This window comes from Thermobia domestica, chromosome 4 (assembly GCF_964235325.1).
Source record: "Thermobia domestica chromosome 4, izTheDome1.hap1.1, whole genome shotgun sequence".
NCBI classification, from domain to species: domain Eukaryota; kingdom Metazoa; phylum Arthropoda; class Insecta; order Zygentoma; family Lepismatidae; genus Thermobia; species Thermobia domestica.
Window position 1 is genome coordinate 10047331 of NC_137457.1, and position 17849 is coordinate 10065179.

Sequence of the window (17849 nt, forward strand, 5' to 3'; positions counted from 1 at the left end):
TGTTATTTCTTCTCTAAATCAGGTCTATTTATAGAATAACTAGTTGAGACTACTAAACCAATAATCAAATAAGATGTAAATCTCATTTCCTTTGTACTCTAAAAATTTTATATATAACTGAATTGAATAGTCAGAGTGAAACGAAGGATTGAGGTAGGATTAAGAACATCGTCCATATTAAAACTAAATAGCTTCAACTTTTATAGAAACATAGGAGGTTCAGTGCGTAAGAGAATCAAGTACATTTTTGTCATCTTCGACATTTTATCTTTATGTACTTTAGTTGAAGTTCTTTTCATAGTTTACAAGATTGATGTCCAGATATTGTAAATAATTCTTATAAAATTTTTGAAAAGTGTAAACTTTCCCCTGTAATTAACGTTTCGTGTAAACTTTGACTTTTTTTATAAACTTTGGTATAAGTTTTGACAATATGAAATGCATGTACTTTACAGTACAACACCGTGTTTTCAATATTTACTCTTGTTGGAAAGAAGTAATGGTGGAAAGACATACAGACTGATGACGAGATGATACTTAACTAAAAAGAAAAATGTTTGGTTGCTGATTATTTAGAATCTAATATCGAGTGTGTTATTATTGTACCAATGAAGAGTAATATAACTTAATTAATAATTGAGTAAATGAAAAACGACTCAAAGTGAAAATCTGCTAGGAAACACAATTTGTACAACTTTATACCTGCGTGTATGGTAGTCTAGGAGACAAATTAGAGAAATCTGAGAATTCTGTGTGTGGCCAATACTAGTCGTAGAAATAGAACATTTTCACTGACTAGCTACTAATATTAAAAACATCTCTTGGTTGATTGTACCATAAGATCTACAATTACACAACCAAGGAGGAGAACACTTGCGTGTACGTAAAAAGGCTGAAAGTAACTCTCGTTTAATGCATAAGTTCTGCTTATAACTTAATTATATTTTCAATTCTATTTCATTCACCAAGACATTACGAGTAGACTTTACTTTTAACTTCTACTTATCCAATGTCGTAATTGTTTTATTTCTCCCTAAAATACATGGTTCTATGATACTTAGATTCACTCTGGGGATTATATTGGCTAGTAAAAGCGAATTTACAAATAAATATTTTTGCCTCGTATGCTCTCATTAAGAATGTTCTTAGATTTTAAAATTAATGCTAGTATTGTATCACATGGAATTAGGATCAACTTGGAAATATATGGATTATGGATTCAAAAGTTATAATCTTAAAATCAATTCTCTCTTAAATTAACTCTTGAACATCGAGAAGTTTGTTAGCACCTTTTCTTTACCAAAAAGAAATATCAATCATTGCTACATTATCTAAATGTTAGGCCATTCGACAGTTTTAAGTATGACTATAATTTTCTGTTAAAAAGGATCTTTTCTATTTCATAATTACAAATAAAGAAATGTAATTTGTTTACCAATAGAATAATTATAAAAAATATATTTTTTGCGTAAATTAATATCTTAACAATATATGTAATTCTTCATTGCAGATACAATTAACTTATACAAATGGTTACCGACGTCCCTTTCGTCTGAGAAGATCTTCAGGAGGTAATGCTTTCTTACTGTCTATGTCTTGGAAGTTTTAATGAGCATTGTGAATGTACTTCTTTTCTTTACTCTGTTTAATGTCCCGTGGATATGAATCAAAGCTAAGAGAGACGGCAATAATGAGATAGTTGATAATGGTAAAATGGCTAGAAAACGAGAGAACCCCAGGAAAACCCACACAACAATGTTTGTCCACTACAGAGCTCTATTTTTATGAGCTGGGATCAAACAAAAGACCAACAGGATTACATTTGTATGATATAAATAAATACTATTTTTAAATACTTTATATTGTTAAATTTTAAGAAAAGATTGTTCGCTTTCGAGATTATGTTAGACTTCTATTCATTCATTTACTATAAAAGAAATTAGTGGTAAAGCAAACAAGTTCAATTTAAGGAGGAAAATTTGCAGAATGATGATATCCTCTAACTGCATTTGCTTGATTATCTGATATGTTAGATTATCTGATCTCCATGATTATCTGTAGCCAAATTAAGTAGAAGGTTGAGTTTAGGGTCTGAGCTATAAGATACCAGAGGGGGACAAGATCATTACTCCAAAACCTGCCCTTAGCTCTCATTCTCAGTAGGGACATCATAATCACTAATATATTAACTCCTTCAGTGTGGGTGGCGAGTTAACTCGTTTCTTCAAAACGCACCTCCTGTGCGGATGGCGTATATATACGCTTTCATTTTGCTTTGGCTATTTTGTATTGTGTATGGCGAATATACTTGCCCATAGTATGAGTAATGTTATCCCGACAATATTTAGCGAGTTTGCGCTCAGCTGGTTTCAATTGTTGCTTAATTAAAAGAAGAGGAAAAAGAAAGAAATTAAAATAGAGTTTGGGCTTGGTCAAATACAGTTTTCATTCTTTGTTTTGTTTGAGAGCAGACAGCACAGTAATGGCTTCAAAATAATATTTGAACGATGCTGACATCGAGGAAGAGATATTAATTAGTGATTCTGATGTGATTTTGAAACAGATTTAGGATCAACATCCAAAGTTCTTAGAAAAACTACACTTTTTACAGCGGTTCGCATCTGAAACTTACGCACTGAAGGGGTTAAAAAGTATGATATAGATTGCTAATTATCTTACTTGTCTATTCAAGTATTCAAAATTGTTTCAATTAACAAAGAAACTTGAATAATTCATAAAGTATCAACTTTTGAGTGCATCACTAAAAACTCGCGTCATATAATGAGTCTGGAGTGTAATCTCCTTTGTAAAAGTAATTTTGATTTTTCTAATTTTGTATTTTTTCGTTTCTATTGAAGTATTTTCATCTTCTTTAAGTTGCATAATCATAGTGGTCATTTCAGATTTTAGAACTCACAGAAGACATATCTATCTATTTATTTATCCATATATACATACATACATATATATATATATATATATATATATATATATATATATATATGTGTGTGTGTGTGTGTGTGTGTGTGTGTGGAATGGAAGTCACTTAATTATCTGAAAACTATGAAGCCCTAATAAAGACAAATTCTTAGCTTCCAATCAAGGATCATTATAATATCACGACGTTGGGATATGATAAAGTTTAAGACGCCAAAAAATACTATACTTTGGAAAGCATATACCACTGCCAATTCTGTGTTCAATTGCCTGTCATTGGATGTGTAGATGTCGTGCTTGTTGTTTCTTTCTAACGAGAAACGAAATCATAGTAAACACATTTCAAGGTACGGTAATTTTGAATTTTCAAATTATAGCATATCAGCAAGCGTCACATGCCTCTCTATTTTATGTGCTATGCCTATATCCAATTGTCTTTTTAAATTAATTAGATGTATCATCTGTGTCTTGTGCCTTCGAGAAAACTGTCGTCAAATTTTATACTTTAGGCAGGAGTCTCACTCAAACACGACAAGAGAGATCTAGTATATTTATTTATTTATACATATTTATGAGCATTACAAGCATATGTGGTTTTAAGCCTGTCACATATGAAGGATGTCTTCTGGCGAGGTCAGTGATCTTGTAAGTGGGGAATGAAAGGACGAATGTGAAAGGAAGGAAGCAGCCTAGGACCTATGCTGGGTACGTCACGGAATGAGTAAAACCCAGAAAAAGTGTCATTCAGAATAGTTGGCCTGAAAAAACTCTTACACCTTTTTGACCGAGTGTCCCGCGGAGAGGCAAAATTCTCATGCCAAAATATATTCGCAGTAGATTCTCTCGAAAACACGAATTGTTAGAAATATTTGAGTAGTAGTGCATATTTTTTAATTCCTGAATGTAGTAAGTTGTGATAGCGTGCGTAAGTCTAATAAACATGCATATAAATAATACTATTTGGAAAAGTATTATATTAGTACAATGTTGCACAAATCACGTAAAATTTGATAGATATAATTATATTTACCAATTCTCATATTACGTTCTCTTTTTTCACAGACAAATTACCCAGAAAGTTTGGTATGAGATGGGCTTTAAGTAAGTTATCATTTCATAACATTATATAGTGTACGTACTTTTGTAAATATTGACAACACAAGCATATTAAAGTGTGTGTAATATAATCGATAAAATGTAGAAGAAACGTTATATCCTTATTTCTAAATTCTGTATAGAGTTAGAAAAAGATGACGTACAGGAACCGTGCCACTTTCTGAGACCAAATTGAAACTGATTAATATCTTTAATATGTTCTAACGTATGGCACTATCAACCGCAGTGCGACCAAGTAGTTTGTGATGGAGAACATCGTTTTCGTAGGTTTTCTCAGGATACCACCGTTTCATTCTAAAATTTCATTTCACAAATTCGTTCATCATCATTAAGTTGTCTTGATCATCCGTCTACCTTAGCATAACGTCCATACTCGTGGGACGTTAAACTCAAAAGATGACACTATCATGAAAGCAGTACATAATATGGTTAATGATACATAGTTTTCGATTTATGTTTAGCTAAAATATACTCCAAAGATAAAATATTTATCAATCCATAAATTACATCGGTCTTACACGAAACAATATGCATATGGATAAACTCACATACGTAAGTTTGACAATATAAACAGTAAGTATATGACTTTTTTAAAATTGAAAAGCCACGGGTTACAAACAATGAACATTTGGCTGCATTTTGTTTATTCGTAAGAAAAGCTCCCGCACTTACATTGATGTTGTTTTAGCATTAAAAGAAAATTCGTCTACTTATACAGTCTGCATTTGGCACTGAATATTCTATACAGTACATTAGTAAAAGGGTTTTAAATTTGTGAAATAGTGTTTATGAACTTGCTGTTGAGATTTTTCACTTTTGCAAGTGTTGTGACGCTCTTGCATCACTTTCACAGCTCGCTCGTCCACCATATTTGAGCGAGGCACGTCCGGCACAGAACGTTCTTTTACCCAGTGAGCGGAAAAACACTTGAAAGTTTTAAGACACTTTAGGTCGTTGATAGCAGCATGCAGTTCAATGTATGTGTGCTCTGTATAGTGCTGATTTGAAAACCATACTTTAGCCCACGTAGTTGCGATGAAATCACAAGTACGTTGTAGCTGATCTCTCCATTTTGGAAGGAGAAAAAAGACAACCAGTGCATAGATTGCACGTGAATTCCACCTAGCATTGTTGAGGGAACGTAGCTTCTGACAGTTCAATTGAGGCCACTTGTTCTCCTTCCGGTAGAAATTATATCCTTCACAAAGTTCAAATCGAAACCGGAAATCATTTTTCCATCCTGGGTTTTCACGTGACGGCATCTTTCCTGTGCCAGAATAGTTTTCTTGTAAGTCCTCATACCTAGCCAAAACATCTTCAATGAATTTATAGTTGAAGCTGGGTGATCGAGCTTTTATTGCAAACACTAAATCCATCCAGTGTCGCAGAACTGGTGCTGACATCCTTTGATCTGGGGCTCATCGAAACCCATTTGTTTAAAATGTCTCTGGAGTCTAAAAACAACACCACTTTTGTGCCCTGTATCCACTGCTGTGGTGTCAGAAATGATCATTTTAATACTCCTTCATACATTATACTCATCCAACAAGGCTTGCAGTAAGATATAGATAAACTCGGTGAATCCGCTTTCACAAACCAAAACTTCAAGGCGAAGACCTGTTGCATAATTCTGTAGACAGACTACTTGTAATCCTTACTTCCTATTCTCTTCCCAATGAGAGCAGAATTCTTCTTCACCGATAATTTCTTTCAGACGATTCTTCATTTTTCAGCTTTCTTGATCACTCGACGCCAAATCCCCGGTTGTGAAGGTGTGGATATATTTATTTCTTCTTAAGCCAAGTTCTGAAGAACTTTCGCTGCTTTTCTTGTAGACAGAGACAGTTTTGACACGAGCTTCGCTTCAGATTCTGTTGCTTGATACTTGCGTTTCATAGGGGAAGCTCTTCTGAAAATTCAGAGTTACTGCGGATCTTGTCTTCTTTAGTATCACCGATACTCACATGTTGCACTTGGCTCGTACACAGACCGAGCTAACCCGACTTTTTGAAGGATAGATCGTTGATATAGATGCAACTTTCTCTGTAGTGTATCCGACTCGGTCTCCAGATTCAAGCTGTTTTCTGTACAATTCTTTGTCTTCACCGCAAATAAAGTTTCCTTTCACTTTTGTAATATCGAAGATACAGTGAGAGATTTTTCAATACCTCATTCTACCTTTTGCGATATTTTACGAACAACTGTATCAGCTTGTCAACTTTTGCTGAAATTTGCTGCATAGAAAGCACAGCACAGTCTACACAGTTCTGGAGAGATCTTTATTCTGTCCGACTGCCCTTTCAATTCATCGCACAACCTCAATTATCTAATAACTATGTCTCTGTTTGTAGGCATTGTGCACATTTCACCCATGTCCGTTTTCATTTCTGGTATGCTGGGACGGCGTTTTCTACATGTCGTTAAATTCTGTGTCCACTTTTTTCCCAGCAGATCCGCACAGATAACTTCCTATAATTTCATCTGCCTATGGCGTCAATCTTGCTAATAAAATATTTGGAAGGATTTTATAAGATGCCTCGATAATTATTATTTCGAGTTTTGTCGCCTTTCTTGTGAATCGGAACAATGATTGATTCTTTCCACTCTTGTGGCAATTCTTCCTTGTTCCAGATAAGGAGAATTAGTTTTTGTACATTGTTCCACAATTTTTTGCCTTCAGCTAAAATTAACTCAGCAGGAATTTAATCTACACCCGAATATTTGTGTTTCTTAAATTTCTTTATAGCGGTTTCTACTTCTATTTGGTTGGGTTCTGGAATATACGGTTTTGGTGTGTGTCTCCTCTTCTCCACGCACATTACTTTTTGGCTGCGTGTTAAGCAAATCGTTAAAGAAATCTTTCCATCTATTTAAGATGCTATCCGTATCAGTGAGAACTGTACCGTCACATTTCTTTAATATATAAGCACGAGGTTGATAGCCATTCTTAAATTCGCTGATCCTCTTATACATGTCTCGAATGTTTTATTTTTACTATTATCTTCAAGTTCCTTAATTTTAATTTTCCAAAAATCGCGTTTCTTTGTTCTAAAAGTTTTGGAAGTTTCCCGCCTGATCTGCAACATTTTGTGTAGTTATTTCATTCGGATTTTGTAGCCAGTGTTATTTTGCCTGTTTTCTCTTAACTGTTAGTTTAATGCATTCCTGGTCGAACCATGGTTTGTTCCTACGTATTTCCGCGTGTCCCAATTTTTCTTTTGCTGAAATTTTAATGCTATCTCTAATTTCAATCCAGCTATCCTCAACACTAGTGCACTCCGAATCTTCTAAAGCCGAGAATCTATTCGGAACTTCAATTTGGTATTCCTCTTTTACCTCTCTTCTAATTTCTTTAAATTAAATCTCTCCGTTTTCGGACATTGAATATTACCTTTATTCAACGATAATTTCTCTCGTATTGTCCCTGCTACCAGGTAGTGATTAGTATCACAATCAGCCCCTCTAAACGACCGGACATCAATTATCCTAGATTGCCTTCCTTTATCTACTAAAACGTGATCAATTTGATTATGTGTTTTTCCGTCTGTGATGTCCAAGTGTATTTATGGACGTCGCGATGTGGGAATTTTGTACTCTTCACGATTAGGTTTCTGGGTGTTGCAAAGTTCACGAGTCTAACACCGTTGTCATTACTTTCCTTATGCAGACTTTCGTTCCCTATGATTGGTTTGAAAATATCCTCTCCTCCTACCTTCGCATTGAAATTTGTCATTTGTTGCAAATTTTTATTTTGTGGGAAAACTTGTTATTTATGTTTAGTATATGTTGCAAATCACACTGCTAAATAACATATAAGAGCGGTTGTTGTTTCTCTCTTTGTAACGATGATACATATGCTGATTTACGCTCATCCTTCTTGTAATTAAAATTGGTTTATTAAAAACATTACTCAAATCAGTTCTGTGAAAAATATAAAATTTCAACAAAAAATGTTGAGAAAACAATTTTACGGAAATCAGTTATCAATTCACTACAAAATAATAAGAAATTCATTCCAGTTCCATTTTTTTTATTTCTTTTCATTAGAAAACATTAGATTTTTGAGATAAAAATTAAATAAAATTAAGAAGTTACAAGAAACTCAGAATGGTATCAAATTCGTTATTTAGCACCTGCTAATATCTATGTGCAATCTCATACCGGAATCATTTAAAACACCACATGTTAAATGTGGATTTTCTTTTCTCCGGAAAAAGATCAAGGACTTATGAGACAAAATTTCACAATTCTTAATGATTCATGATTTCTAATAGTGTCGTATTGGCTTCATCACAATGGGAGGTGTCATTATTGTACAAAATTTATTTTTAGCTTTGCAAAAAGATGTTTTTATTCGAATGTCCTAAAATTTGCAAATAAACATTACACTCACTCATATAATTATCTTTACCTTGATAAAAGAAGTATCGACTGTAATATCTCACCTTTTGTCTTTTATCCGTTAAAGTACTGAATGAATGAACGAAGTAATGAAATTAAAGTACTGGAATTCAGTCGATGTTGTTTAATAAATTAAAAAATGGTTTTCAACATTTTTTTGTCATTAACAGCACATTATTCAAATACAAATACGTGTTGCAATAAATCATTAGGCCTTTATTTTGACATCAAACTCTATTTTCATTTGAATCATTGCTACACATATAGCTTTTATGCAAAACTCTACTCAAGTTTTACAAGACCAATAGTGTAGTTTTAAATAATCATTATTATCTTAAACTTCTGTTTATATACATGGAATAATTCTTACGCTATGATACAGCACTAATTATTATTATTATTGTCATCTACATATTACCATTAAATATAAAACATTATGTTCTTTATGTCCTACTGAAGGATTATAAAACGTCTAATCCTAAAATGTGTATCCAATTTAATCTTCTGCAGCAAAGAAAAATGAATGTCCTATCTTATTGAGAAATTATATGTTGTTCCACGCATCACAACTTTGCTGCTTACTATAAGAATAACTAAAACCTTTCTGACCATAGTATGTACGTTAGGGTGTTCCTTATTTTGGGTAATTTCGTGTTGTGATACGCACACCACCCAACTGTATTCTATGTGACTATAAACATGCACTAGTAAAATAGCAGCTCTCTACGAGAACATTAACCCGTGCCGACTAGACGGCAAAATCATGAAATCGCGTTTCAACATTATAATATAATTTAGAATTTCCAATCATGATAACGGAGAAACTAAAAGAGATAGGGAAACAAAACTTTGCATGAAACAACTAGAGAAAGTGTGACATCTGCTTCTGTATTGACAAACATCGCCGAATGAACAATGTTGCAAACCCAAGACAAAGTTGTGTTTTTGTAAATAGAATGACCTAAATTGAATATCATCATTGGAAACACCAATGAAAATAAAGAAAAAAAGATTGTAAAGGCAGATTAGTGTTACAAACTTTTTGAAAAATAACATGTAATATGTGTTGGTGCACACAGGGAGTGAGGTATTAACGTTTTGTACACCTTAAATCAGATATTGACAAGAATTGTTTGCCTTAAATCTAAGTCTAGAAGCATCCGCTGAACAGTGTTGCCATCAACAGAAGAGAAAAATTGAGTTTGGAAGAAATACAATAACTCAGAAAAGATTACTAGTGCTGTATGGTTTAAAACGAATAATGCAAGGCGGTAGAGCATGAGGAGTAGAACCGTGGTCAAAATCATAGGAAAATCAGAGGTAGTGACCAGGACCTAGAATTGAACGGTATTCACCAGGTTATGACATATGATGATGATGTAAATTTAATAGGGGATGATACGAGAAGAATAGAAAGAAATACAGAGGTCTTATCAAACGCTTGCAGTGATTTGGGTTTAGAAGTAAATGAAGAGAAATAAACTAAATGCCTGGAAGTGCGTCGGGGCCGTAATACAGCAAATCATGGAAGCGTTAAAATATTAAATAATACTTTTCATAAAGTGGATAATTTCAAATATCTGGGATCAATATTAGCAAACGAAAATCATATTCAGGAAAAAATTAAACGTCGATTAAAAGCAGGCAATTCGTGCTATTATTCAATTCAAATCTCTTGTCGTCGAGAATTCTGTCGAGGAATTTGAACCTTAAAATATACAAAATGATAATCATGCCTGTTGTTCTGTATGGTTCCGAAACATGGTCGCTTACTCTGAGGGAAGAGCATAGACTGAAAATATTTGAGAACAAGATCCTGAGGCGAATAATTCGGACCCAAGAGGGACGGGAATGGGGAATGGCGGAAACTTCATAACGAGAAATAACATAATTTATACGGTTTACCCAACATTGTTAGGGTCGTCAAGTCTAGGAAATTTAGGTGGGCAGGTCATTTACATAGGATGGAAGGGAGTAGAAACGCTTTCTAAGTCTTGACTGGAAAGCCAAACGGAAAGCGACCATTATTAAGACCTAGGCTCAGATAGGAGGAAAATATTAAGATGGATCTCGCAGAAATATAAATACAAAGTAGAAACTGAACCCAGTTGGCTAAGAATAGAAGTCAGTGGAGAGTTTTCGTGAACGCGGCATTGAACCTCCGGGTTCCATAGACAATGGAGTTAGTTAGTTAGTTATAGCACACTGTATTTTAGTTTTAATAGACAAGTATATATACTTTGGTCAGAAAAAGTTGTAGTTATTCTTCACAAATTATATTTATGTATATGGAAATAAGGACTAAAATACGAAATGTTACAGACTGAGTGGGAAGAAGATAATATTTAAAATTTGGATATGTGCTTACGAATGGATTGCCCATAGACTAATTAGGAATGTAAGTTACCGATGGGAGGTGTACATATATGATAGTGTAAACATCATAATATTGTTGTGGACTATGAAAAAATTCAGGTTTTTAGAGATCAGAAATATTCTCTCAATTCAGATGGTAATTCCAAGAAAAAGCAGAAACGTAACTCTCTTAAGTAGAATAAGTTTAGCATATTAAGTAACAAGAAAAGCGAACAATGATCATTTGAACAATCTTACACTTCCATTTTTCAGATTACTTAATATACACTTGATCAAATTTCTGCCAGTTATGTATCTATTAAAATGCTACAATAGAAATAAAAATGCCTCAGCTCCAACCTGTAACTTTTGATTTCAAACCAGTGACTTATGGTTATTTGTGATTGCACGTTTAACAAAGACACATATTTTAAAGTATGTGTGCTTTTTAAACACAAAGTTATTTAAATATATATTTTTCATAAAGTTTATTTCTTTTTAAATTATTGTTTAAAGCCGTTCTATTTTAATAAACATTCTCCAAAATCAATACACATGAATTGTGCTGCCACCTTTGCAGTGCCTTTAAACTATACGTTTGTGAATGTGTTTGTGAATTGTTTATGTGTTTGTGGCCGATCCTTTCAACAATGAGATCTCGGAAACTACAGGCTCTAGAGAGATGACGTTTCCACTGATCAATTGCAAATTTTGCGTAGATTGCCCAGTTCTAATTGAAAATTGTTTTAAAAAAAACATGACCATTATTTCTTTATTACATTTTTACGGGTACACTGGAAGTGTCGAAAAAAACTAAGGTATCAAGTACTAAGCATTATACATTCCAACACAACATAATTGTATATATGGCTTGCATACATCTCAGGCGTTTGTTTCATTGCCAAATTATAACGAAAAACGAAGGATAACCATTTCTCCAGTCTAAGTTGAATCTTTATTGTTTGCAGTGTTTTGCCCAATGAACACCATATATCATTTACATTACAATTCATTATTTGGGTAATGTATTTGCTTACTACATACTGCATGCAAGAAGAAGGAAAACACAGATCATACATGAATTAAAAACTCCAACCGGAAGTAGGATCTAATCTTGCAAACGGTGCGAGATATTGAAAAAGTAATCGAAAAACCTCCCCTTTACGGTATCTCTTGCCGATTTTTAGCAAGACGTCTTTCACTTGTGTCTGTAAAGGGACATGTACAGACGTGAGGAATAGCAAGGAGATTAATGCCCATATGTGAATGATGCGCTGTGTAGAGAGCGCAGGTTCAGCTAGTTATAAAGTAAAACTTTATTTTGAAACATTTCACCTATTTGTCATGGTATGTTCAAGTGTTCACATTAAATAATAAAGAAAATTAAAATGCATGGTTATACTTTCAGATCCTTCAAGTGGGCGTCGTTCTAAGTATGGTCATAGAGGTAAGTTAGTAAAATAACCTTTATAATATTGTCCTAGAAAAATGTGCTTAAATTACTTTAAATTTGAAATCATATTCGGTTTTCCTTTTCAATAAGGTTCTCGGGAATAAACAATTTTCAGATCTGTTATTGTATCATTTTATAACAATATGTTTTTATAGATATAAAACTTCATTGCCTTTAAGAACTATTTCGATTTAAAAGCCACGAACTTGCTTTAAAATAGTATGATCTTATATGTATATCACAATTGAGATTAAAGAAAGAAATTTGTAATAGATTCAATCTGTGGATAGTATTTACTTATAACCCATTTATATGTAAGACAAGATTTTTAGGAATGATCTAAAACAATTGATCAATGGATTGCGAAATTAGACAAGAATCTTAGGAATGAGCAAAAAATGCATCAAGAGATCCCAATCTTGGCCAATAATTAGTTTTGAATCAGAGGCCACAATATTTTTAAAAGGCCCCCAAATCGAGTTTTCGTATTTCCAGGAATTAGCACATCATACTCAGTTACTTGAAAGCTTGGGTTTGGCTACATTATATGTAGTTCTTTAGATATAAGGCTTACCAGAAAGTTTATGATTGAAATATATTTATAGTTTTTAAATCAGGGGATAAAATTGTTTTGAATGGTCCCTAATTCGAGTTTTCATATTTTCTGCGGAATAAGAACATCATACTGAGTTATGTGATAGTTTGGGGTTGATAAACTATATGTAGTTCTCTAGATATAAGAAATACAAGAAAACTTTTAATTTAAATATATTAGATCTTTCGAAAAAATATTAATGATAACTAAATAACATTGAAAGAAACTTTAAATAAATAAATCTTCCTTAAATAAGTGTTATAAAAGTGCAGCAATAGAAATTCTATTCTAGATAACTCTTTAGTTCTTTGGTACCAAGATTTCTTGTATTAAGTTTATAATTATACTTTTCCAAGAAAGAAGTTATTGCATCTACGTTTTTGTGTTTCAATTAAGACCCAATTCATAAAGTAGCAAAATCAAACAGTAAACTAATTATTTTTCTTAAAGTGAATATGATTACGAACCCACTGAAGGAAATCCTTCCACAACCGTTAATAGATTATTCATCTATTATTTCATTATGTCTTAAATTCTAAATTTAGTTGGATCATATATAACTTTCAGCACTCGGAGCATCTGGAGTAAGATCGCTTCAAGGACCTAATGGAATAGGAGGTACAAGTACGATATTGCATTTATTTTCAATTTTATTATGTATGACTTAACAATTAGTGTATAATAGAAAACCATAAATTGAAGATTTTTTAAATTCAAGAAACTTCTTTAATTCTAAAGTTATGAACGAAATTGATTCGAAGGTTTTAAATTATTAAGCTAATTATAGTTAATAAAGGCGCATTTCACATGTACAAGGGTCGTTCAAGGTTGACCGGGACTTCTATTTCTTCAGAGGAAACAGATAGCACAAGAAGCACCAAACTATATTCAGCTTACCAAAGTATTCTCCATGCGAACCGAGGCAACGTTGTCATCGTTGTGGCAACTCCCTGATTCCTTTGTCGTAGAAAGAACTTGGTTGTTGCCGTAGCCATTGGAGGACATCGATTCACAGTGATTCATCCGTCGTGAGTTTCTTCTCTACCAGATGGTCTTTAAGGGGTGCAAACAAATGATAATCATTGGGGCTGAATCTGGACTATACGGATTATGGGGTAAAGCTTCCAAGCGCATTTCGGCCAGAGTTGTTGTTGTCACGTTGGCCGTTTGAGAGCGGGCATTGTCATGGAGAAGAATGACATTTCCAGACAACATCCCAGGTCTTTTCTTGCGAATAGACTTTTGTACAGAACCACTCAACAATGTGGTGTAATACTGGGCATTAATTGTGCTGCTTTTGTCCAGAAAGTCCACATGGATAGCCGATCTTTCCAGCGGACGGCTGCGCTTTGCTTTTCTCGGGCGGCGGGAAACCTTTATGCCGCCATTTTATGCTGCTTCTTTTGGTCTATGTGGTTTAATTGTGCAACCATGTTTCATCACATGTGATGATGAATTGCAACAATTCATCATTTTCGGCTCGAAACCGATTCAGAAGCTGTTCACAGACTTTCATGCGTGTCCACTTTTGATCAAATGTCAGCTGTCGGGGAACCCGCCTTGCACAGATTTTACGGAAGCGTAAGTGGTCGTGAATGATTGTCTCAACACTCCTGAGTCCGGACATTAATATTCACCACGCCAGTAATATCCTTCACTGTTACTAACCGATTCTCAAGAACCATTTGCTCCACACGTGCGATATTCACTGATGTGACTGGAGTCGGGCGAATGTGTCCATGCGTTTCATTTGTCACCAGCTCCCCTCCTTCGCGGAACTGTTCACACCATTTTTACACTGTTTTCCGTGAAATTGTTTGTTCACCATATTGTGCTTTCAATCTCCTGAAAATCTCAGCTGGTGTAACTTTCTCCATCACAAGAAATTTAATTACACACCCCTGCTCCACAGCCACAGACACACTGCTTGCCGCCATGTTCGCTGCAACTGCTGTGCATACGCCAATTACATCATGCCGGGCGCTAGTTACACGAGAAGGAATACATTACGTCACCAGCAAGTTTAATCATGATTCGGCTATTCATCGACTATTTACGTACGAAAATCCCGGTCAACCTTGAACGACACTTGTAATAATTGTCTCACGTTACCAACAGGTAAAGTTAGTTCTCATCTAATATTTCGATTGCGTAGCTGTTTCATCTTTAGACTTCATATGAAAGGATTTCACAGCGTCATTATACACAAGATATTAATTAGAATTAGCAAAACTAAATTTACGTAAATGTTTCTAATATTAAACTAGTCAGTATTAAAATCCCTGATATTTCGTCTGATGATACCAGTCATATTCGTAGATAAGATAACCAGAAATAGACTGGAAAATGACATAAGTAACTGGCTCTTTATTTTGATCCTTGCAGATAGTTACTCGTTTCACCCTTCACATGACTGATTCTTTTTTTATACCAGCGGTTTTGTGGGGCAAGAGACAAAATATCAGGTTACTAATTGCAATCTTTTATTATTAGAAAGGTTGAAGGTAAGACTTATATTTTGATTAAATATGCAAATGAGTATTTACAATGTGATATGCAATATTAAGAAACTCTTCCATAAAATGCCTACGCGTCATACTTTTATCTCGAGGAAGAGAAGAATATTCGCCAGATACTGTTGTGCAAAAAGCTTCTACTTATCATATTGTTAAGGCCTAATTCAGGCTGATCCAAGACGATTTTCAAATATGCTCTTGGATTCCTGACACCAAGATAAGACGAAAAGTATAGACCAACATAGGTGCACAAATGCTTCCTTTCAGAGTTATAGGCTGCCGAAAACATGAAAAAATTAAATTTAAAGGTCCATAGCTCCAAACCTATGGAACCTACCGTAGTCGGGTCAAGATTTCACTTAAGAACTAATATGTGCGCTATTCAGAAACACATGTTTCAGAATCCTAAGTAGACACGCAACAATTTTATATAAAGACAGTCTGGCTACGAGCGTATAATTTGTTCTCACCAACTACCTCTATAAAAATTGTTGCGAAAGTACTCCGAATTCTGAAACATGGACGTTATGAAAGGGTACATACTAATTCCTCAGTGAACTCTTGATCCGTCTACGGTAGGTCCAATAGTCTTGGGAAATATTGGCCTTTAAAGCCCATTTTTCATATTTCCGGCAGCTCAGAAATGAAGTAGTTGTGCATCCATCTTGGTTTATACTCTTGTCTTATCTTGGTGTCAGAAATCACCTCGCAAACGTTATCGATGTTGTTTTGAAACGCCCTGTGTATGTATGAGTTTGTGTGTGTGTATTTATAACAGGAAATAGTAATAATAATAATAATGTGGGAAAAGAAGAGGAAAAGCAGAAAGAAAAGAACTTAAATGTTACCAAAATTATTCTTTCCTTGACAATTTTTATGATATTATTAACCCTAATTTTTCCTATAATTTAGAAGTGTTACCTGCTTACTTTTGATACTATAAGCCACTGATATATTAATGAAACACACAAGTCTGAAGTATATATTTTTTTTAAGAAAAAAAGTCATTTATCGTTCCACACTAAAATAGAAAAAAACTTATGCTTTCATGAGAAATATACTACAAATATATTTCTAAATTAATATTCACTATTTTCAGAGAGTCCTCAAAGGGCCTTTTATGATATAGGTAAGTTTTCTTTTTTTTAAGACTGGATAACACCCTGGTTTGAGTTTAGTAACTATACATACCCAATCCCATTTCTCTTTATTATGACTGCATAAGGTAAACGTGTATACCAAATATTATAAAGAGCTTAATGATTATTGACAAAACGAATGTACTATTTATTGTAGTTAATATTGTTTACTAACTAACCCCAAACTGTATTGCCTATGGAACCAGGAGATTCAATGCAACATTGACAAAAGCCCTCTGTTGACGTCTGTTCTCAGCCAACTGGATCCAGTTTCTTTGCCCACCTCTTTCTGTGAGAGCTATCCTAATATCCGATTTGCTCCTAACTCTTCCTAACGGCTCTTTTCAGATTATATTTTTAGTGAAAACTTTGAAAACGTTCCTACTTTCTTTCATTCTGTCTACAAGTCCAACCCAACTGAGGCTCCTAGACTTGATCACTCTAAAAATATTTGATAAACGGCAAAAAAATATAAATTTTCCTCCATTTCCGATCCTTTTCGATTCGAATATTCACTTCCGAATCTTATTATCAAATACGTTCAGTCTGTGTTCTTCCCTCAGAGTAAGCGACAATGCTTCACAACTATACAGCAAGGTAGGTATTATTATCGTTTTATATATATATATATATATATATATATATATATATATATATATATATATATATATATATATATATATATATATATATATATATATATATATATATATATATATATATTTAAGCTTCAAATTCCTCCAGAAAATTTGGCACGACAAAAGATTTTGAACTGAATAATAACAAGAATTCATGCTTTCAATAAACATTAATTTCCATAGTACATACGATTTTGCTCTGTTAATATTGATCCTAAACTTTTGGAAGTATTCACTTTGTCGAAAGTATTATTTGATATTTCAACACATCAATAATTTGCAGTATTACGATCCCAGCGAAGTTTCATGTATTTAGTTTTCTCTGCATTAGCTTCTAAACCCATGCTCCTGGAAGCTCTTAGTAAGACCTCTGTATTTCTTTCTATTGTTCTCCTATCATTTCCTATGGGATTTACATATTCAGCACGCGCCATAACCTAGCGAATACAATTGAGCTGTAGGTCCTGTTCGCCATCTTTGATTTTCCTTATAGCGTATCCCAGAACAAAGTTGAATAGTAATACCGAAAACGAATATCTCTGTTTCAGGCCATTCTCGACATGAAAGCTCGTGGAGAAAAATTTTTCTACTCGGACTTTACTTTGGGATTTATTTAAATATATGAATCTAACTGGTCTAACTAGTTTTCTCGTTGCTCCGAATTCTGTAAAAATGTACAATGTTTCCCTCCTAACCAGG

At 33.8% G+C, this 17849-nt stretch overlaps 1 protein-coding gene across 3 annotated transcripts in view; it reads left to right on the forward strand.

Annotated features, from left to right (window-relative positions):
- The window catches only part of LOC145683707 (uncharacterized), a 66195-nt gene that overhangs the window by 910 nt on the left and 47436 nt on the right, over positions 1 to 17849 (forward strand). For 2 of the 3 annotated variants that reach the window (XM_081755146.1, XM_081755149.1), the window contains exons 2-6: positions 1511 to 1571; positions 4000 to 4038; positions 12218 to 12256; positions 13425 to 13481; positions 16473 to 16502. In XM_081755146.1, coding sequence (XP_081611272.1) covers positions 1511 to 1571; positions 4000 to 4038; positions 12218 to 12256; positions 13425 to 13481; positions 16473 to 16502 — 226 coding nt within the window. The remainder of the gene's footprint in view (positions 1 to 1510; positions 1572 to 3999; positions 4039 to 12217; positions 12257 to 13424; positions 13482 to 16472; positions 16503 to 17849) is intronic. The other variant, XM_081755147.1, reaches the window with a different exon arrangement.